The sequence below is a fragment of the Peromyscus leucopus genome, chromosome 17, assembly GCF_004664715.2.
Source record: "Peromyscus leucopus breed LL Stock chromosome 17, UCI_PerLeu_2.1, whole genome shotgun sequence".
NCBI classification, from domain to species: Eukaryota; Metazoa; Chordata; class Mammalia; order Rodentia; family Cricetidae; genus Peromyscus; species Peromyscus leucopus.
Window position 1 is genome coordinate 25,435,460 of NC_051077.1, and position 23,567 is coordinate 25,459,026.

The following is a 23,567-nucleotide window of genomic DNA, read 5'->3' on the forward strand; positions in this document are numbered from 1 at the left end:
GGATGACACCAATTAGATTTTATGCCTGAATCATAAAATGTACGAGGCCTGGCCTGATGGTGTGGAACAGGAAACCAGTGAAGATGACTTTAGCAGGAGAAGGGGCCATAGCCTGACACACGCTGTCAGAGAATGGTCCTTTCCCCTCCTCATCTTGCTATGACCTACTACCTTTAACTGTGGCACACTCAGGGAAACACTAGGTGGTTTTAGTGCCTACAAGTCCTATCTACAAATCAGCTTATCCAATTCTCCCCCTCACCATCTAGAGACAGACATCTTGTGCATATTGAAGAGTACCAGGATTATATTCAAGTAGGAATCTTGATTCAGGTTCATTTAAATTTCCAACCCACAAACAACGCAAAGTGGTCTCTTTCCCGATCTACAGGCAATGTGGACTGATGGATGCTCTGCTCCAGGACTCTCCTCTCCTGTGCTCTCTACCAGGCCCATCTTTTCTGTATAGTCAGTAGAAGGGGCTACATGGAAAGAAGGCATCGGATACATAGCTCTTTGTAAAGCCTGAGTGGTTAACAGTGCTTCTCTGATTGATACTGACTGACCGCCTCTGCCTTCTATTAGCATAGGTATCCAAAGGGCGCCTTTCTGAAGACACACACACAGACACACGTGTAGGCTCCTAGGGTAGGAAGCGCCATTTCACTCACGTGGGAGATCCACTATGGCACGAGCCCATTCCAGCAGCCTTACCAGCACACTTGCCCATCACCCCTCACTGGGGACCTTCAGTGTAGATAAGCGTCTTAGCCAGGTTTTATCAAGTTTGTTCAGGTCCAACCTAAGCCAAAGGATATTTCTCCACCCTTGCACTGACAAAGAACAGGAGAGAAGACTGTCCCCTACCTGCCAGGAAATACAACGCCTCTCTCCCATCCTCCCATTCCCCTTCATCAGTCAATGACCACCTGCAAGGCGGATGCATATATGACCATGAAATAAGGTCCCACCTGTCAAGCACCTAATCTTCATAGCTGTGTCTTAAAGATGCCACCTGCATGGAGCCCAGTGATCAGACACTACCCATTACCAGAGAGAGAGAGAGAAATACCCCATGACTTCCTCTTACACAATAAAATAGCCACTGCTGCAGTGACCTTAAGGCCATAACCACAATGCAATCTTTGGAGCCGGAGCACGACACCGGGCCAGTCTCAACCTCACCCCTGCCTTCAGGACTCACACTTCCTCCATAGCTGGTAGGCATGCAGTGCACAGGTCCCTCAACCTCACCCCTGCCTTCAGGACTCACACTTCCTCCATAGCTGGTAGGCATGCAGTGCACAGATCCGACCCTTCCTGCTCCTTCGGCCTTGAAATGATTGGGGCTGAGCTTGGGGCTGGCTCTGAAGCTGTGTCTCTGGCTCCACTGGGTGTACGATCAACTGAGGTGGCAACCCTCTCCCGAGTCCTGTATGGAGACATAGTCCCCTAGAGATGTTTTTGATAAATAGAACAACACTGGCTTTGGAGTCTGATGAACCTGTATTTGACTCAACGTGGCCTCAGCCCTCAACTGTGTGATCTTGGTGAACGACTTAACCTCTTTAAAGCTAAGCTATTACCAAGGAAAAGAAAAGAAGTTTGCTAATCTCCAGGGTTCTTACAAGAATTAAATAAGAAAGCACTCGACATTGTTTGAAAGCTCATCAAAATCTGATAAATTTTGAAATCAGAACATCTGATGAAACCATAGGCAAGGTTGAGATATGGTGGAAACACTCCTTGTTTTGGATCTCAACAAATACTCTTCTGCCACATTTCCACAGTTTTTAATGCACCAATCTCTAGCAGCAGCATGTGACCCCAAGGAGACTCTCGACAATACATCCTTGGGGATGTCACGGCCTCTGCTGCCCATCCCTCTCCATCAGTGAGCAGTTCAGAAGGCTTTCATCTGAGTGGGTGGCTTGGGAAGCTCTTGTATGGATTTAGCCTGGCTCAAAGGCCATGGATCGGGATCCCCTGAGCTGCCTCCTAAGCCTTTCTTCTTTTTAATTATACTAGGGAGTACGTCTGGGTGCACAGGCAAGGACTGAGGAAAACTTGCATGTTACCATGCATCCTTCCATGGCAAACATCCATTTACTTCCCTGGCTACCTAGGAAGCCTAACACACTCGGGGTGGGGGTGGGGACTAAACAACATGGTCATGGTCCTTAAAACAAAAAAAAAAAAGGAAGAAAGCAAGCTTGAAGCAAGCAGTTTAAAAACCATGTAAGTGTGCCTGGATAAATATGGGAAGAAGGTACCTAACGTTATTTAATGGACGGGAGCCAAACTCCTTATCACTTAGAGTAAACAAAGTTGAGTACTAAATATACCCTTCAAATCAAATCCTGAGGATTAATTGGCTTTAAATATGGACGAGGCCTGGCCTTGCAGCTGCCACATTCTAGGGAAGGCTTACACTACGCAGAGCCAACTCGGATCACTGGCTCTTCAGTTAGCAGGTCAATCTGTTTATCTCTTTGTAAAGCTGGAAAAGTAAGGTAGGAAAAGGATTTGCAGTCTCCCCTCAGGAAAGCCCCGCCTTCCTTCCGCGTCCTGAGTCGCCTGCAGAGTACCTTCTAAGGAGCACAAACTATCAGAGCACACACAGCAGCTCTACCTTACACAGAAGACACAGGGAGGAGGCGGGAGGCGGGCGGGGTCGGAAGGAAGGGGTCCGAGCCTGATTTGGACAGAAAGACACAGACTGAAAGGCAACAATAGAAGTAAAAGACTTTTTCACATCTTCCAAGTGCAAACCTTCCAGCATCTTCATGGCTGGTCAGGAGAGTTTGTCTATGCTGGGCAGCGGAAGTTTACTAGAAAGGCGGAGACCCAGAATGTATGATGTGGCAAGATGTGAAGACCATGTCTATAAATACCTACAACTACACTACTAAGTGCCTGCTTGTAATGGTTTTACTTTTAAACTGACTTGAGCTATTAGTTTACTTTTTCTTTCATATGTCATGTTTTTATTCCCGTGTTCTTTTTTTAAATAGCACTGCTGACATTTAACTTACGTGTCGTACAACTCACCCATTCAGGGAGGCAACTTGCAAAACCGAACAGCACCCACTAGCACGATGTGTGACCAGCACGATGTGAAAAACAGGGGAAATGGAAATGTATTCCGCACAGTCAGCCCCTCCCGGAGCTGCGATGCAGCAGAGAGCAGGGGTCCCCCATGGCCTGCTCATGTCAGGAACAACCCTTTCTAGATGAAGCAGCCAGAGCAAGGAACGGTGTCAGTGAAGCTTTGCTTCCCTCCAGCCTGGGGACGCAGGGCTGGAGAGACATGTGTGACAATGTTGACACTTACTTTAGGCCGCGTGTCCACGACATAAATGAAGTCACTTCCAGGATTGGCTTTCCTGATGGCCTGGAGCATCTGTTCGTCCTCCAGACACCGAGCACTGAAGCCAGAAAGGGGTTGGCTGCTCCTGCAGATGGAGGCCTGTGGGAAGAGGCCACAGCCACACGGTCATCAGAGGAGCTAGCTGTGGGACCATCCCCAGAACAACGAGCCTTTGGTCAGCCTGCACCCCATACCAGTGTCGGAAAAGGGGATCAGGCTTTGTGGAAATCGAGGTATGTTTGTTTTTAATCCAAGTGGAAGAACCCTCTACATAGGCAAGCCTTCTGGGTAAGACCTTAGGAATGTGCGAAGACGTTTATGTAGGATCCCAATCATGAAACTTAAAGCTATTGAAGCATCCTGTTTTCCCTTTCCCTCATATTGTTTCCTTCCACTGTGAAAGTAGAAGAACTACTCTCCTGAAACTTACAAGACACGATGAATGGCAAGACTGGGAAAAAAAATGAGTGCTTTTTATCTTTTATTTTACACTAATCTATTTAAAAGGATCATGAGCACCCAAAATCAAATCTAAGGGTCCCATTTCCCCAGTAATGAACGCCCACGTTACTGCTGGGTTGGCTCAGTAGCAGTGTTTAGAAACAAGAGGTGTCTTCAGACTGCATTTCAGGGTGTCCTGCCATTTCTCTGCCCTGCAATTCCAACATCATACAGCCATCTTTCCATTTCCCCAGGGCCTGCCTGCACCAGTGGGTTTAACCAGCCGTGGCTTTAAACAACCATGGATCAAATGATTCAAAGCAAAGTACAGAATCTGTATCGAATACACTTAGACTTTTTTGTCATCTTTCCTAAATAACCCATCATATCAAGCATTTACCGTGGGTGGTTATTTAAGCAATCAAGAGCCAATGTAAAGTATGCAGAAGAGGTGTGAGCAGGGCACAAGCAAACATTACATTTATGCAAGGGACTAGCAATGCTGACACAATGCTTTCTAGGGGAACTCTGGAACCCATCCTCACAGACGGCATGGAGAACTTGATACTGCACTGGTGGATGATGTATAGAACAGCCATGAATAAGTGAGGACAGAAACACACATCGCTATTGAACTTAGCTTTCACGGCCAAATAATTTTGCAGGTTTAGCTTCTAGCATTTAAATTACATATGAATCTCTTGATAAGATGCATGATGATTAAACACATCTGCACTGATTCTGTAAGTCTACCACTGTGTGGAAGGATGGAAGGAGCCATGGGTAGTAGAAAACGGAACATCTAAGGAGCGGGCAAGAAAAACTCCCTAATAGTCCCACACCATCACTTGCTTAGGGTCTTGCATACAGATCTGCATCCATGAAACAAAATCACCTCTCTGAGTTGGAACTCAGACTTTTTGCCTTCTCGGTCATGCTGGTTAGCTCCTGTCAACTTGTCACAAACCTAGACATATCTGAGAAGAGGGACTCTCAACTGAGAAAGTACCTCCAAGGCTGTCCTGCAGGCATGTTTGCTTTCTTTAATGCAGGAGACACTGTGGTAGTCATCTGACAAGTATCTGGTTATATGGAAAGCAGGTTACGATCAGCATGTCACTTCTCTATGGCCTGTCTCAGCTCCTGCTTCCAGCTTCCTGCCCTGGCTTCCCTGATGATAGACAGCAAGCTACAGCCAGATCCAGAAGGAAGCAGACATGACAAGAGGGAGGATGGCAAGTTCAAGGCCAGCTTGAAGAGCAAAGTGAATTCAAGGTCAGCCTGGATGGATAACCTGGTAAGATGTTGTCTCAAAATAAAAGGGGAAAAATATGACTTGAGATCCAGTGCCCCAGCTGAACACTCGCCTAACTTGCATAACGCCCAGGTTTAATCCTCAGGACTGATCACCTAAATAAGCGCAGGGCCAGGGTCTGCACTCTGTTCTAAGGGGTCTTGGAGCTGTCTCCATAGGATACTTTATCTAGGTTAAAGAAATCTTAGTTAAGGGGATATACTATGAAATGTGGCCAATAAATCAGACACATTAGACTAGATTTTGTTATTTTGTAGTTCATTTTCTTAGTGGTCAATGCTCTGATCTAAATGAAATTCTTCACCCACTCATGCTTTTGTTCTCATACTTTTCAAGTTTGAATTCAACCAAAGCAGTCTCTACATACTTTCGTGGCTCCTACACTTACCCTATGGTCAGATCATCAAGAGGACCTCACCATTATCTGGTAGCACCTTTAATATATGCCAGGGTCCTGGGTGTAGACACCAAAGCCTCCCCAGTCATTTCTATCAGAGGTGCCTTATTTTCTTGCTTGTTTTGTTTTTGAGGCAGGGTCACATCTAGCTTAGACTGGCCTCAAACTCAGAGTATAACTGGGGATGACCTTGAGTTTTTGATTCTCCTTACCGATAGAATTTCTGAGTACACCGCCATACCCAGCTAGTTTATTCAGTGCAGGGATTGAACCTAGGGCTTCGTGCATGCTAGGAAAGTGATCTACCAGCTCTTGTATCTGCAGGCCCTGAAACAGCATAAAGTCAGGCAGTCGGACACACGAGTAGCATTTGAGAAAATCTGATTGGAAGCTCAGCTCTGTTCTCATTGTAAACTGCGTACCTTCTCTGAATCTCAGCTTCCTCGGGTATGAAAGCTGGTTACCATTATTAAAGTCAAGTGGTGTGCTACACAGTACAATACTGTAACATTCCTATAACTATGCCTAACACCTTAGTTACTGTTTCAGTGAACAGGATTATAAACAGATAGCAAGAAAGCCTGTATTGTTGAAGAAAATTTGCCTTAATAAAAGTCATTTGTGAGTTTTGTTCCCTAGAAATTTATGCTGTGAATTCAGGAGACTGTGTTGTACATAACTGAAAGCAAAGTAACTCTTAAAAACCATAATAACAAAGAAGAAAGAATAAAGTGACTCTCAGTAAGAAATATACCTAGAATGCTGTTCAGAAGTGGAAGTCTCTAACCATGACCTGCAAAGCTGTTTGATCTCAAAGGGAAACTGGATGGTGAGGAGCTCCACAAAGTCCATGTGCAGAAAGAGGCTTAAAATTGATGTGATGAGGTGCTTTGATATCTGGTAAAACCAAAAGACCCTAACACAGGCTCTCACCACACACCGCTTCTATAGAGAAGAATCCTCATCACATAAGTCTCCTGGCCTAACAGCCTGGGTGACTCCTGGTCACTTAAGTATGGGGCTCAGTTCCCCAATAGCCTATGGTAAGAACATAAAAGTTAAACTTCCTGTAGGAAAAGGGTGACCTCCCCATCATGATACTGCAAGGCCTGACCCCCAGAGCACCCTGTTTTCACTGCTCCTTAACATGGCCCTTATTCGATGGGTAGGCTCTAATGAGCAATAAGAGCATGGAAAACCAATAAGCCACCTCACTTGAATCCCACATACTCACAGAAATCCATATCCAGTAATGGTACTTCTTAAGAAGCCTTCACCCAGAAACACTTAGATGTTAAACACGATACTGGAATCCAAATATTGTTACAAAACACAAATATGACTATTATTCCACCTGCAATTCAGACTTTAGTGTGTACAGAGATGTGGAAATGGGAGTTCAAGGGCCCACACAGCCAGTGTTTACCTAGAGTAAGCACATCATGAAGTGATGTTTGGAAACATGTCTACCTATACCTTTGCTAGGCCAGATAAAACCCAATGCAGAGGAGCGCCGACTAATAAATATAATAAATATACTTAGCTGCTGGGATGTTCGGAAAGTCAAGTAGAAGGCATTTGAGGGCAGAAGCAGGCGATGGAGGTCATCAGAGCAAGGCTAGCCTCTGAGCTCTCTCCTCCTGAAGATTTTGTCCTGTCTAGGGTACTATACCTTGCCCTTATGATATTCACATGGACCCAAGTAAGGGTCACTTTTCTCCAAAGAGGGAGTAGCCTGGACCCTGGACTCACTGTTTAAATACCTTGTCTATCCTACCGTTGAAAGGAGGAACAAATCTCTCTCTCTCTCGCCTAAATTCCTCTTCTGTCTCACTCCATCAATAAACTACAACGCGTGAATGCAACTGCGCCCCAGTGTAAAATATAACACCATGGTATCTTCACAATCTTACTAATTTCAAATTTAAGAGAGAGGAGTTACATCGTCTTTTGCCTCTCAACACTGTTCCTGGGTGGATTAAAACACACCAGGAGTTAAATAATGCAGGCCAATGTCATGGCTGGGAAAAGAGCAAGGGACGCAAATGCACCCTTTCAGTGACGAGAACTCGCCGCGAAACAAGTCAACAAGTCTCTTCTTTTGGAGAAGGCAGCACAGAAGGAAGGCTGTGTGCTTACACACACACGAGAGAGAGAGAGAGAGAGAGAGAGAGAGAGACAGAGAGAGAGAGAGACAGAGACAGAGACAGAGACACAGAGAGAAACAGAGAGAATCACTTGGTTTTAAATATAAAACTGTATTAACCATGAAAATCAAACCTTTTTGCCTGGCTTGAGCCAAATAATTTTTATAATTGATGGCAAAGACCACTGTTATTCCTCCAAGTTTGTCTTCCTATCTTCCATGGAAACAGAGTTTTAATTTTTAGCTACTTGGATGGCTACTTTCAAGACTGCATTTTCCTTCCTTCCCTGCATAGTTTTGGTGAACAGTGCGTGAGCAGAAGTGTTACACTTGCTTCTCAGACCTTCCTTTGAAAAGTGGGAGCATGCTGAGTCCCTCCTCATCCACTGTCTGCAGTGAGGTGATGGCTGGTACTAAAGCCTTCTCCATCTAAGGATCAAAAAGACAGGCACAGTGTTTCCAGAGGGACAGCGTCATCTGCGCAGCTGAGCACACTCTGGTTCTGTCTGAGTCTACAATTATTTTATTCCCAAAGAGACATGGAAGGTAAGTTTCTACATGAAACATGGAAGATAAGTTTCTACATGAAACTACATTGTCTCACATGTCCACAGGATATCCATGTACTGCTAAGAATTCAAATAAATACACACAGAGAAAGATAGAGAGAGAGAAAGCAAAAGAGAGGGGGGAAGGGAGAAAGAGACAGACAGACAGAGACAGAAACTGCTAGGAAAAAATCCCATCTAGGATAAAACATAAAAGCAAAGTGTGAACCCAAGGCCTGTTTTGAGACGACTTTGAGACGTACGTACATGGCTTTCTTTACAGTAGTAAGAAAGGGCAGGAAATCGTCGTCTGCTCCGGAACTTGGAACTGCCCACGATGATGTGTGCTGTGGCTGATTTGGGGACATACAGTTCCGTGGGGTAAGAGTCACAAACCTGTCACCAGAAAATACAAAGGTATGTTGAGGCAATCAAGCATTACATTGCAAAGTGACACCAGAAATCCCATTTCAACATGCCTGAAGGTTGCGGGTCTTAGCTTTCCTAATCAAGTTACAAAGGAGGCTGTTTTGAGGAAACCTGAAGCTACTCAGAGAAACGAAGTCCTGCCAATTCTGTGACAATTCTGAAGGAAAGCAAAATACCCATGAACATCTGTCACTGTGCACTGTCCCTTCTCTCCAAAGGCTCTTTATGTGGGGAAGAAAGTCACAAGTGAGTATTCCTTTCCTCAAAAAGGTACAAACTGTAATTCTGCATCCCAACGGCTGACTGGCAGCCTGTGTGGGGACAATTCCTAAAACATAATCAGAGCAGTTACATCCTCAGGTTACCTGTGTTCCTGGCACACTGTGTCCCTCTTTAGCCTTCTCTGAACACCTCTGGCCCTGGTCTTCTCAAGTTTCTTCCATGCTTCCCCAGCCTACCCAGTCCTGCTTTCTTCAGGAAGTCTCCTCCCTGGTTCTCCCCAGGAAGATTTCTAGATAGGATTTTTCATGGTGCGCCTCCCATTACCACACAATGCACTGACCTTATCTGCATTTCAAGTGTGTTGATTTTGTAAGTGCTAAGAAAAGATTTGCTCCTTCTGGCAGGAAGGAGCACAGTGGGACCTCGAGAGGATCACAGGATTGAGAATCACAAATCAGCTGCCTGGTACACGGCTTGGCATTTCTGACTCTGCGTCCTCAAAGAGCCAAACTACACCGGACGCTTTGTTTTCTGATCTCCAAACTGATAGTTTAGCGATGATATTTTAGGGGGTGGATGGGAGGAAATGATCAGACAACACTTTTGACAGCGCACTTTATAAACATCAGAGCCAAAAGAAATGCCAGCACTTGGCAATGGTGACCGCTGCTGGCTGTTGGTGTTTGCCTTTCCCATCAGTCAATCTATCAGATGGCAGTTTCCTGGGCTTCATCAACTGTTTATTTCCTGGAAGTCAAGCATCTTTGGAGTCATAGTAACAGAATCCACATGGGTGCAGCACTAGGGGTAATATTTTATCTACGGATTCTTTGGCCAACTCCACTCACCCTTACCACACTACAAGTCGCCACTGAAGGGAATGAAAAGCCACAAGAGCGCTCTCAGCCTGACTGTTTGCAAATGGTTTTGTCAAGATGCCCTCAGTCCCCGCCCACCTCTATTGACTCCCTTAACCAGACGGCTAAAAATCACGGAGCAAGAAATAAAAAGGCCATAAAAGGAATGATCATAGGTCTAAAGCATAACTTCAATTTCATGTGGGCTTGGGTACTCTCAAGGAAAACCCTGTTCCAGGAGTGGAGAAGCCACTCCTGGAGAAGTGGAGAAGTACTTGGACCCAGACAGCTAGAATGAGGCCACAGAACATTGCACTTCCTTCCTGATTCTAGCCTGGTGTCTGAATCTGTCTCAAGCAAGCAAGCTACTAGAATATTAGCACATACCACTCCTGCTGGCCCAAGAGTCAAAGACATGGTCATTGCATCAGACTGTCATGTCCTGAAAATAACCAGTTTTAAAAGGAAGTAGGTTTTCAGAAAATTGAGGATTACGTATACTCTTACTTATAAAAAACAACATGAAGAAACTGAAAGGCTTTATGGCTAAGGGAAATAATCTGTACTAGGGAAGATTTTCTAAAATATTGTATATGGCTTCTGAAGATCAAGAGGAAAGCGAAGGACTCTGCAGCTCCTGAAGGTCTCTCAAGGCCAGAAAATGTCTAGCTGAAATGAGACTGGGGAGGAGAAATACCCAGAGGCCAACCTTCTTTGCACTCACAGCCCCACTCCTAACTCTGAGGCTGTGCTGCTTGCTGCCTCTGCACACACAGCCCGCTTCACTCACTACTGTGCAAGACAGTCGCTACCTTCTAGAACAGCAGTTATCACGCTCCAAGAGAATGCGGACCTTTATGGCTCGGCCAACGCAAAGGCCAAAGCTCCCCTACCCAGGGCCCAGTCAACAATGTCCAGGCTTGCAAACTGGCTGGCACAACTCCTTTCTTGAATACAACTCTATTAAAGGAATCCTGCTTCTTCAGAGCACTGAGCCCCAGCCTATGAGCCAAGTATATGGCATTTTGACACATCTTCCAGTAGGATCTCTAAGAAGATAAAGCATCTGCTAAATCAATTAATCATGATAATAATAATAGTAATAATAATGATAATACCCTCAGGCTTACAGTATCATTTAACTTAAGTTCTAATAACAGTTTTTTAATGGAGCTGAAAGAATGAAATTTATCCCCCTTTCAAAGTAGGCAACACTCTCAAGTGAAAACTAACAGTCCCACCCTGAAAGCTACAAAATACTTCTGAAGAAACTGAAGATACAATGGAATGATCCTTGGATTCCTATATTAGAAGGCCCAGTACAGCTACAATGTCCCTACCCAAGGCAATCCTATCAGACTCAAGGCAATCCTATCCAAGTCTCAATGCAGAAATAGAAAAATTTATCCTAAAACTAATATGAATTCTCGGGAGACTCCATATAGTCAAAACATTTTTTAAAAGAATGAAGTTGGAGATTTATACTTCATAATTTCAAGGCAGGTCACACAGCCACATGTATCCAAAGAGTGTGATACCTGCATAAAGACAAACAGACCAATAGAATGGAGAGTTCATAAATAAACCTCATAAGTACAGCTGAGTAATCCTAACAAAGGTGCCAAAACTATTCTTGGAAAAGGATGGTTTCTTACCTAATTACTGGGAAAACTAGAAATCTATACCCAAAGTAAAAAGGTGTGCTCTTAGCCCTTATACAAAAATTAACTCAATATGGATTAAAGGTCTAAATGTAGGGTGCAAAATTCCCATAAAACTATGAGGAAGAGCTTCATATTAAACCTGGCCGTCATTTCTTATGTACAGTATTAAAAGTATAAGCACTGGAAGAAAATAAATGAGACTCCATTGAACCATAACTTTTATGCATCCAAGGAGCAACCTAAAGAATGCAAAAGCAACCCAACAAATCAGGGGTTTACTATCCAGAACACACAGAGAACTTCACATCAACGAAATCAAATGCCCTGACTAAAAACAGGCAAGAGACTCGAAGATCCCCAAAGCTGTTCACAAACAGTCAGCACACATATGAAAGGAAGTTCTGCAGCACTAACCTGCCAGTGAAATGAGACTCAACTACACTGAGAAACTGCCTCACAACTGTTAGGCTGCAGGTCAGCACTAAGACAAAGCCAAGAACAAGGGTTGGTGAAGATGCGGAGACACTAGGACCTTGCGCATGTTGGTAAGACTGGGAAGCAATGCAAGCACAATGGAAAGCAGTAGAGAAGTCCTTCCCAACGTTTAAAATGCAATCGCTACTGCTGTGGGATGGTCTTTCTGTGTGCTGTGAAAATGTGTTGCTCTCACTGGTTGATAGATAAAGCTGGTTGGCCAATGGTGAGGCAGAACGAGGTTAGGCTGTACAATCAAACGGAAGACGGAGAAAGGCAGAGTCAGGGCAGATGCCAGTCAGCTGCTGAGGAAGCAGGACATGCAGAAAATGAGGTGGCAAAGCACAGATAAGAAATATGGGTTAAATTAAATGTAAGAGCTAGCTAGTAATAAGCCCGAGCCATCAGCCCGCATTCATAATTAATATAAGCCTCAGAGTGATTATTTAAAAGCGGTTGTGGAATGAGGCAGGACCGAGAAAAGCCTCCAGTTACACATGGTGCTCCAATGTGCCACTCCTACACCCACATAAAGCCTGAAAACGCTTTCTTAAAAAAGGGTTATAGAACACATAAACAGAGCCAAAAACAGCTTCCTAGTTGTGATTCCCATGAGGGCAGTAGTATAGAGATACCACGGCATGTGGGTTTGAGCTACAGCATGGTGGGTTCTCACCGTGGTACACAAGCCCAGTAGTGCGCTGCACAGCAAATTTAGCTTTTGTTCATACAGACAAAAGGGGTTAAGAGACACAGTAAAAACAGATTCATACAGAAAGGCCTTTAATCAGGTCATGGTGTGTCTAAAAAATGTGCATAGGCTTAAGAAAAGAAAAAGAGTATAGTCATAAAAAAATTAATAGTTTAAAAATAAAGTCTTTAAAGAGAGAAGTAAAGCAATATAAAAAAGAATAGGCCACATAAAGATGGGAAATACACAGGGCGTCTGGATAGTATTGTGTGGATTCTGAATATTTTGAATGTTGACAAGCAAACAACAGTTGCTGAGAGACGTGGGACTGAAAGAGAGACTGATGAGGATACACCAGCCTAGGCATTTTAAGAATGCCTTCACTTTAAAACAAAAGTCAAAAAATACATTTATAAGATGGAACTTAAAAGATGGATTGCTTTGGAGAAGTGGTTTTGCTTTTGTTTCCACAGGAAACAAGAGGCTGTGGATTCGTTTCATGTTAAGATGGATCAGGTTTGATCAAGGGAGAACTCCTGAACCTTGGCAGGTGATATCCATCAACAAAGGTTATAGCTGGTCTTCCCAGGACTTGGCCATTATCTCAAATTTTCGCAGGGCCCCCATAAGATTACCAGCACCCCCAGTCAACAGGAAGTAGTCTAAAGAAATATGCCCAAATTCCCAAAATACTGTTTAGGAATGTTTGTTTTCATTGAAAGGGGGTTGGTTATAAATTGTTAATAGTCATAGCTAATCTCCTTCTAAAGAAGAAAAGGGAATATGATATAGAAATGATGGAAAAAACAATAGATTATTATGAAAAAAGGTAGATTATTGAATCTACTTTAATCCAAAAAACTGTTAATCTCAAAATATTTTACATTGGTAGAGTTTTAGTTTATTGGTACAAATTTAAAGTCAATTTTGTTATACTGTATGTATATTTCTACTCTTATTTAAGGTATTATGTTTATCCAGCTCATGTAAAAATGTAATGCATAATTAAAAATACAGATTAATAGTCCTCTATAATAGTCAAACTTATAGCCATATTAGTTAGGTTTTCTAGGTATATATTCCAATTAGGTAGGTAATCTTCAAACACTTCAAAGACCTACATAATATGGCATTTAAAATGTTTTAAGAACTTAGGCTTTTCTTGACAGTGAGACATGTCTGCTCCTGGCAGCACCAATTACTTGAGAGATGATGGGCATCAAAGAAACTCTTTATGGAGTTTGCTTTCAATGTGGCAAGGCTAGTCAGTTAAAACTGCTCTTTCCTTGACTGCTTGACAGTACGCTGTATATAGTGGACATTAAGGACCCATAGGAAAGTGACTGCTAAACTTTCCCAAAACAAGGTGGGATGGTCCTTCAGGGTTCTTGCTTCACAGAAGAAACTGCCAGACATTCTGCAGGACACAGAGGAAAGTGACTGACAAACTTTGCCAATATAGGTGGGATAGTCCATCAAATTTCGTGCTTCACTGAAAAGTCTGCCAGATACTCTAGGTCTATAGGCTGATGATGGATGCCCCAATGTTACAGAAGAACTTTGGATGACTGTCCAGGCAGGCAGATGTCTCTGTCATTTATAGAGTTTTAGATGTTGCTTGCAATGCACTTTCTGTTTACTCAGGTAATATTATATCCTTCTGGAGTCTTTGATGGAGTTGAAGACTAGATAGTTATAATTATAGTTTTCCTTAGTTATGATAAAAGGTAAATTAGATATGAAACTTTAGACTCACAAAGACAGGATAGATGACAGAGCATTTTCTTTAATTTTGCCAAATACAAATAGACTAGATATTGTAACTATAATTCCTGCTTGATAACTCTTTTGTTATATGCAATTTTACTACATTAAAGTGAAAACCTTCCTTTTCGATTAGACAGAAAAGGGGAAATACTGTGGGATGGTCTTTCTGCACACTGTGAATGCGTTGTTCTCATTGGTTGATAAATAAAGCTGTTCAGCCAATGGCAAGGCAGAATAAGGTTAGGCTGTACAATCAAACTGAAGACAGAGATGAGGAATGGCAGAGACAGGGCAGACACCAGCCAGCCACCAAGGAAGCAAGATGTGTAGAAAATGAGGTAATAAGCCACAAGCCATGTGGCAAAGCATAGATAAGAAATATGGGTTAATTTAAATGTAAGATCTAGCTAGTAATAAGCCTGAGCCATTGGCCAAGCATTTATAATTAATATATGCCTCAGAGTGATTATTTAAAAGTGGCTGCAGAATGGGGTGGGACAGAGAAAAGTCTCTGGTTACACACTACATGATCCAGAAACCTTCACTCTGTATACACAAGAGTAAGAATAAGTAAGAGTTGCAAAGAGATATTCACACAGCCCCACTAGAAGCAACACCATTCCTGATGGCCAAGAAACAAATAAAACTCTCGAATCCATCAGCTAAGGGAGGAACAAAATGTTTTCTATTCACATCAGACTATTGTTCACCCTTAAAATGGAAGTAAATTCTACCATATAAGCCAAATAAAGAATTAACATCACATGATTCCATTTATATACAGCATTTAAAGGAGTCTAATTCATTAACACAGGAAGTAGGATGCTAATCACCAGGCTGAGGAGAGAGGGGAGAATTACTGTTTAATGGGCACAAAGTTTCAGCTTTGCAAGGTTGAGCTCTGGAGTTCAATTGCACAACAATGTGGCACACTGAACTCAACTAAGTGCACACTTAAAAATAGTGAAGATGGAAAACTCAGTTCTGTGTGTTTATCAAAAGAAGAGAAAGGCTGTCGATCCCAGAAATCTCACTGCTGTCACTTTTACGGCTAGTTCACAGAGCTGTAGACAAAATCCCTGTAATGAAGAATGCGTCACACAGTATGATTTATGCTAATATATTTCAAAATTCCTCAGGAACCACTTGAGATTTTTGTCTGATTTTGGCAATCAAAAGGGAAATTCAGAGAGAATGGGAAAAGTTCAAAAGAGTGAAAATGCTTTTCTGTTGCTTTATAAATCTAACTCAACTTTGTGAATGAAAATAATTTGGGCTATTGTTTGTGAATAAGGAAACATTTATGATTACTGTTATTATTATTATTATTATTATTATTATTATTGTGCTCACTATAAAAATTTGCCTGCATTTCCCACTAAATTGGCCAGCATTAAAGGCTCACATGTATCAGTAGGGTCCTACCCTAAGGAATCTTTTTAGGTAATTCCTGCACTCATTCAGGAAGCTGCTACCAAGTCCTGACTTTATTTCGGGAATTACTGTTAAATCCTGGGCAGAAATGAATAACAGAGAAGGAGGCTATGAAGTCACATTCTCAGAACTGGTCCCTACTGACCTGGGTACCTTCCAGTAAATGTATTTACCTATGCAGATACTATCCATCGATTCTATCCAAGGGGTCTGAGTCAGACTGGGTGAGCAGTTTGTTGTCAGGAACCGAGACATATCTACACAAAAACATCTTTTTAATATTTAGGTCCTACAATGTATTTCAAGGAATTTATGATGAATAATGGTATGAGCAATGTAAAGCTATTTATAAATAAAATACAGTATGGTAAGATTTATCTGTAGGGAACTGAATGTAAACAAATCTGATTAAATATATGGTTTAGATCATATTTTAAATTATACTACAAGAAAGACTGAGCAACTTTTTCCCCATTTCCAGGGACTGAACTTGGGCCCTCTGCATGCTGGTCAAGTACTCTACCACAGAGCTACTTTCCCAGCTTGACTAAAATTTTAACCTTGTAATATTTAATACTAAATAAAGGTAATTTCAGGGATGCATATGAAATAAAGGATGTGCTTAGAGAGTTAGACCGCCACAAGCAAGTGTGGCAGGTATCCTCGCTGACACAGCGTTGCTAACAGAGGTGAGAGTAACAGCTTACCTGCCCCAAGACCACACAAGCAGAAGAGAGCAGAACTCATCGGACATCATCCCCATCACTGGCGAGTGTCTCCCGCCCCACCCACTTGAAAGGACTTGTGCCAAGGATAAGATACTCGTGAAGCAAGGGGAAAGGACATATTTGTCTCAATCATAAGGTCAAATTCATACGAAGTGGATTAAGATGAAATGATTTTCTTAATGGGTCGCTAGTCCGAACTTACTATGTAAGACAAGTTTTGTTCTATTTCTAAACTGGCAATAAATAAAGATATTTCTGTGATGTTTCCCAAGTCAGAAAATCACCAGGGTTTTACCTTTTCTGTCATAACCCTCTGTACATGACTGGCCTTGTTTTTTTTGCTGTGTGTCATTCTGGAAAAGAACTGCTGTGTGACATGTGGTTTTCAGACTATGTAATGCAGGGCTTCAGTTACTATGAATGAGTTATATTTGTGATGCCAGTTCTTAAGAGGAAAGCCATCAAAAGTAAAAGGGCCATATTTTCAAGAAAATATTATTCACTGGTTGTAGCTCACATTATTTTCTTCCTTGATCAAGAACAGTCATACAACTGTTTTAAAAATAAAGACATCCGACTTCCTTTACTGAAGTTGGACTTCCCTTCATTTTCATCTTAAGGCTAAAACATTTGTGTAAAAGTTGACTTTAGCAATGGACAATCTGGTCTAATTACATTAACCTGATACCTCACAAAGATTAAGTAAGGTATCAATTATTGGATTTAAGCATAATTACAAAGAAGATTCAGTATCAGGAATAACCATCTGCATCGCAAATAATCTGTATCTCCAAGATATGCTGGAGAATAGTGATGAACTACCCAATTTTAGGATAAGGTTTAGTCTCACACTATAACAATCATAATCAGTAAAAATGTTAATTGTAGATCTTACACAGTGTCAAATCTGGACAAAGATTAGTGATATACAAAAGCACAAATCATGGCTAAAATCAGTGATTAGAGCTGGGGTGTAGCTCAGATGTTTTGAGTTCAGTCTCCAGCACTCTATAAATCAGGCATGGAAGCACATACATGTATCAGGCATGGAAACACTTTACATGTAGAGGCAGAGATCAGGAGTTGAAGGCCATCCTTGGCGAGATGGTGAGTTTGAGTTCAGCCTGGACTACCTGAGACTGTCAAACAATGACAACAACAACAACATAAATCAAAAGTTCCGAAGATCAAGACACATGTTGGGATGTGTCTTTAACAGCTACATTAATGACAACAATCACCTAAAGCAAAACAGTACCTCTAAATAGACACCGAGACGACCTTCTAGAATAAAGGAGCAGGAATGCAATAGGCAATTCAAAGAGTCGCCCCGGATGGCCGATAAACACAGGCACTGTTTATCTATCCAAGTGTGTAACTACGGGAAAGAGGAGGAAAGTTAAGACCGAAGAGTGGGCTTGGGGTGTGTCTCAATGGTACGGCATTTGCCAGACATGCTCAGAACCCTGGACTGGAGCCTCAGCAAACAATACCCACAAATACACAACAGTTAAACCAAAGCTATTATCACTCACGGTCGCTCTCCCTCCCTCTCCCTCTGCCCCCCTCCCCACCTCTATCTCCCCTCTCTTGCTAACTCCCTGGAGCACTCGGAATTAATCCTGAAGCTAATACTGATATGTGAGCTCATCCCTGGAGGGAACAAGGGATTCACTTGGCGCTCCTTCTCTTTCTCCACACTCCTTCCTCTGAGTATAGGCACATTTTTTTTTTTTTCCACATCTCTCTAGGGAGCCTCTTGGTGACCTTCTGTACCAATTGAGAATCCAGTGAGCGCATGGAGAGGCTGGTGCCAAACTACCACCAGAGTCCCTCTGATTTCCTCACTCATCGTCCCCTGTGCTATAAAAAGATGTGATGGGAGAATGAGGTCCCAGCCAGCTCTCCCATCAACTGGCTGGCCCCGAAGTCTCCACTGGGCCCCCCTGAGTTTCCACATGCTCACCCCGTAAGGGGAGAAGTATGCAGAGATGATCTCTGAGGGACTAATTCTAGGTGCGTTTGGAAAAGAAAGCCAGAATGGGTCAGGGATACAGCTCAGTGGCAGGTCACTTGTTTAGCATGTGTAAAACTCTGGGTTCAATCCCCAGTGGTGGAGGGGGCAGGGAACCAGCAAAAAAGAGAGAGACTTGGGGACCCTCAGACCTCGTCTGTACAGAGCCGCGGAGATCACAGTGATCCCACGCTAACCGCCGCGGTGACGTCACGCAGGTGAAGTGTTTGGGCTCCACTCACTCTGTGGTCTCTGTTCACATCGCTGAGCTGCCAGTAGGTATCAGGGAGGCCCATCCTCTTGTATTCTTCGCTGAGATCAATCAGCAGCCAGCCCTGTTCCCTTTCTTCCTTATCCAGCTTGGGATTGAAGGAAAAGCAGTATAACTCCTCGTATTTCACTGCGAGAAAAAGAGAGCAAAGCCAAATCAAGCTAAGTCAAAGCCAGAAACTGCCCCCAAAACATTCTGTCCCAGCTGGAGTTCACCATCCCAGCCTCCCACCCCTGGCAAGGGGACAAGGGCACCCTGCTGCTATGGACAGGGTCACACAAAGCCTCCCAGCAATGACAAGAAGACCTTGGGACATCTGGATCTGACTCTGCAAGAGCTTACTTCCCTGCAGAAAGCAGGGCCTTCCCTGGCCGCCGTGGGCAGATTCGCTTTAACTGCTTCAAAAGTGAATATATTTTCCAAAACACAGAAAATATGGAGCATGAAGGCAATTAGGAATGTAGGGATTCATCAAACATCTATTGTGTTTGGATCTGGAATGGGTTCTAAGAGGGACACAGTTTGATGCTCACAATATTAAGAAAGCAGAAACAAAATAGTTACAAAAGCTATGGATTATGTTACGTGTTTCCGTTAAAAAATGTGTATTTTAACAACTACACATAATATAATCATGCTGCTCTTAAGATCTTTATAGGAGTCATTAATAAAATCAGTTCATAATACACAGCAGCCTGTCCAAACTGAGGGATGCATCATGGACGCCCTCCTTCAACTTTGCCAGGACATTTTTATCCCTCAGGCTTGTGAGGTCAAGCCCAAGAGCAGCACTGCTTCCCTTTGCCCAATAAAATCTAGCAATGTGAGCTTTTTCGCTCTGGTCTTGCCATATAAGGGAATTACACAGTCCATCATATAAGCCATATTGCCATTACAAAAGTTCCTGTTGCCACATTAAAAAAATAAAAGGAAACGGTGAAATTAATCTAGTAACATTTCAATCCAGTATAGATAACATAGTTACCTTAACATGTATATAGTACAAATCTCAGTAAAAACACATTTTGTTCTGTTTGGGGACTCCAGGTGGAGTCTGTATTCCTACAGCTTGGTTCAGGGACAGCCACACTTGAAAGTGCAGGGTGGCAACTGTGGCCTGTGGCTTCCATATTGGAAGTTCAAGACTAAAGAATTCCTTGTTTTTTTCTAGAGTCTGTTCTATGAAACCCATCAATCCAGCTGGTAGGCACTGATGCTGACCCTCACTTAAAGATGGGAAAAGTGAGGTAAAGGAGGCTGAGGAACAGCACTCATCCAGGGTCACTGGTAAAGGGGGAGTCCAGACAGTGAGACAGGCTGGCCACGGTCCCGTCTCAGTTCTTCCTCATCTCCTCCTCCATCCTTGTAAACTTCCTTTCTCTCTCCGATGTGCGCCTATATCCTCACAGCTTTCCCAGGTCCTCCCGTGTCGTGCTCAGCTTGCTGACAGCACTCTGTGCAGGCAATTTAATGTTCTTATGTGTGACTGAAGGTCCTATAAAGGACCTGGCCACCAACAAGAGGCCAAGCAAAACTCAGCCTTGCTGTTGTTTTGACTGCTGTTAAGATGACTCACCCACATGAAAAGAAGAAAGACAAGGGTCATATTTTGAAGAAAGATAAGGCATTTTCAAGGAGTACATCTTTTTCATTAGACAAGTAAGAGACACAACCAGACCAATTATGGTCCACTTCAGTCTCTCTTGACGTCACCGGTCTAAACTTTAAAGCACAACACTGGCTGTGCATCAGATAGGAAAGGTGTACAGGCACACTCACACAGACCAGACACGATCAGTAAAAACAGTTTCTGTCATATGAGCTAATGGGGAACAGCAGAGAAGACTGAGATCCTGTTCTGGGAAGAGCTGGTTCAACACTGACCCATCTTTTCCGTGACTGAGTACCATGACTCAGACTTCTGCTACCATAATGCTAACTGCAAAAGCAATTTGTTGGAAGATACCAAAAGGATCTCTTGAGAAAACTTCAGCTCCCTGGGGTTAATAGGGAAGTTAAGCTTCCTTTTGTTAAATGTTTACAAATGGGTTTAAAGGTAAGAAGAGAGAAACATCCCGTGACCGACGGTTCTCTGTATGGGGGCCGATACCAAACGGGCAAAGTGCACAAAACCAAGAACTTCGAACAGGAAGATTCTGAGTCGGAAGACATCAAACTAGGTTTACACTGAAATTAAAAAATGTTTTATTTTGGACATTTTTATAGAAAGGGATGATAAACAAATACTCAGGCCCAATTTTAAGTAAAATTCCCTATGAGGGCAAGGAAACCTCCATTTTATTTTTGTTGTTGTTGGCCAAACCTGGATCTTGCTCATGTACTGTGGACAAGCCTCTTACTCATAAGCCAGCCTACACTGTACACTGGGGACTGTGTAATCTGAGAAATTAAAAAGTACCCTAGCACAGATGTAAATCTTATAGACTAGTTCCCATTTCATAATTGTTCTGTTTCTCGAATCCCCAATGCTCATAACAAAATATGGCAAAATTTTAACAGTTATCAGGGAAGTAAGATCAAAAAAGATTTTGGACTAAAGAAATGTTTAGGGGTATTCTGTTTGCAGATATTTTTTAAAATTTCTATATTTAGAAATTCTAGGTATATATTATTTATGAGATTCAATGTGATATTGAGATTATCAGTATCATCATAACCAACATCATCATTAGTGTGTGTGTGTGTGTGTGTGTGTGTGTGTGTGTGTGTGTGTGTGTGTGTATACAGGTGTATGTGTCCCATGGCACAGGTGTGGTGGTCGGAGAATAACTTTCAGGAGTTGGTTCTCTTCTTCCACAAATGGGATCTGGGGATTAAACTCAGGTTGGTCATCAAGCTTGCACAGTGAACAATTTTAACTGCTAAGTCACCTTGCAAGTCCTGTTAAGATTTTTGAAGTACAATATGGAAGGATTAAATCAAACTAATGAACTTCAAGTAATAAACAGGTTTGTGATGAGAACATCTGGAATCTAGTCTCCTAGCAGTGCTGAAACGTACGATACTCGTTAATAGCTAGACTTGTCATGCTGTGTAACAGATCAACAAACAAACAAACAAGTCTGGCTTATTCTTCCTAACTGGGGCTTTAGACTTCAGATGACTCCTTCCTTCTCCATTCACTCCCACTCCTGAATGTCAATCATTCTTTTTCCATTTCGGTGAGTCCAACTGTTTTAGACTCCAAACCTAAACTTAAATGTGCTGTATATGTCTTCCTTCATCTGGCTTATTTTATTTAGCACATGGTTCTCTATTTACATCCATACTTCCACAAGTATGATAGGATTTTTGCCTTCTCAAAGGCTCATTAGTAATCCACTGTTATTGCGGGGACTGGAGTGAGGAGTGTCTCCATAGGCCCATGTACTTAAATATTTGGTCTTCTCTTGTACTATTTGAGTTTATGGGATCCATGGGATATGGAGCTTTGCTGGAGGAAGCACATCACAGGGGAGGGCCTTGAGACTTTTATAGACTCAGTCCACTTCTAATTTGTTCTCTCTGCTTTCTCAGCTTGTGTTCTAGACCCCAACCCTTTGCAAGTGTAAACCTGTAGCTGGAGAATTTCTCTCCAGCTCCCACCAAGTCCCGCCAGTCCCGGAGCCCGCTTATAAAATAAACACACAGACTATTACATTATTTAAACTGCTTGGCCATTAGCTTGGGCCTATCATTGTCTAGGACAAGGAAGATGTAAGGTACCCATAAGCCACGAGCCACGAGCAAAGTATAGATTAATAAAAATGGGCTAAATATAAGAGTAAGAGCTAGACAATATCTCCCTTCCCTTTCTGTTCCCTCAATTCTCCTCTCTGTTAGTCCTGCCTATACTTCCTGTCTGGCTATTGGCCAATCAGTGTTTATTTATACAGAGAGATATCCACAACATAAACCCAAATGAACTCTTATCAGAGCAATAGAAAAGTAACGATGCACATGTATACTGAACACTTTTCTCAATAAAAAGAAGTTATCAGAGTGGGGAAACGGAAGAGTCAGTAAAGGAGCTGCCTTGTAAATGTGAGGACCTGAGATTAATCCCTCGTACTGACATTGCAAACGTCCAGGCATGGTGGCTCACATTGGTAATCTCATCGCTGCGGAAGAAGAGACAGGCAGACTTCTGGGCTCATCTGCCTGTCAGCCTAGCCTACTTGTTGTGATCCAGGCCAGTGCGAGACTCTTTCAAAACACAAGGTAGCTTCTGGGGAGATATCCCAACTGTTAAGACCAGCTGGCTTCCGGAGAACCCAGGTTCTATTGTCAGCACCACATGCAGCTCCTAATTCCAGTCCCAGGTGATCTGATGCCCTCTTCTGGCCTCCTCGGGCACTGCATACATATGGTGCAGACATGAATACATGCAAATACTCATACACATAAAATGATAAAATACAAATTAAAATAAAAACAAGGCGGGACAGCTCTTGATGAACAATACTTGAAGTTGTCCTCTAGCCTCCTCACACATGAACACATGTGTGCAAAGGAACACACACCCATACACACCTACACACCTAAACACCTACACACACACACATACATGTGCAAAGGAACACACGACTATACACATCTACACAGACAAAAATAAACTGCCACTGAAAATCTGTCCGAGTAACAATGATTTAGACAACATAAAAGATTCGAATTAAATAAATGAGAAAAACTCAACCCTGAGATTTCTGAAAACCACAGTAAACATATAGAGCTGTGGGTGTGGCTCAGAGGCACAGTAAGCGCTTTGCATGTGTAAGGCCTAGGTCCGATTCCCACCA

General features: G+C 42.7%; 1 protein-coding gene across 1 annotated transcript in view; it reads right to left on the bottom strand.

Annotated features, from left to right (window-relative positions):
* Mtmr7 (myotubularin related protein 7) overlaps positions 1 to 23,567 on the bottom strand; it is an 88,784-nt gene that overhangs the window by 34,173 nt on the left and 31,044 nt on the right. The window contains exons 4-6 of the mRNA XM_028872355.2: positions 18,740 to 18,897; positions 8,485 to 8,613; positions 3,335 to 3,469 (exon numbers count right to left, since the gene is read on the bottom strand). Coding sequence (XP_028728188.1) covers positions 3,335 to 3,469; positions 8,485 to 8,613; positions 18,740 to 18,897 — 422 coding nt within the window. The remainder of the gene's footprint in view (positions 1 to 3,334; positions 3,470 to 8,484; positions 8,614 to 18,739; positions 18,898 to 23,567) is intronic.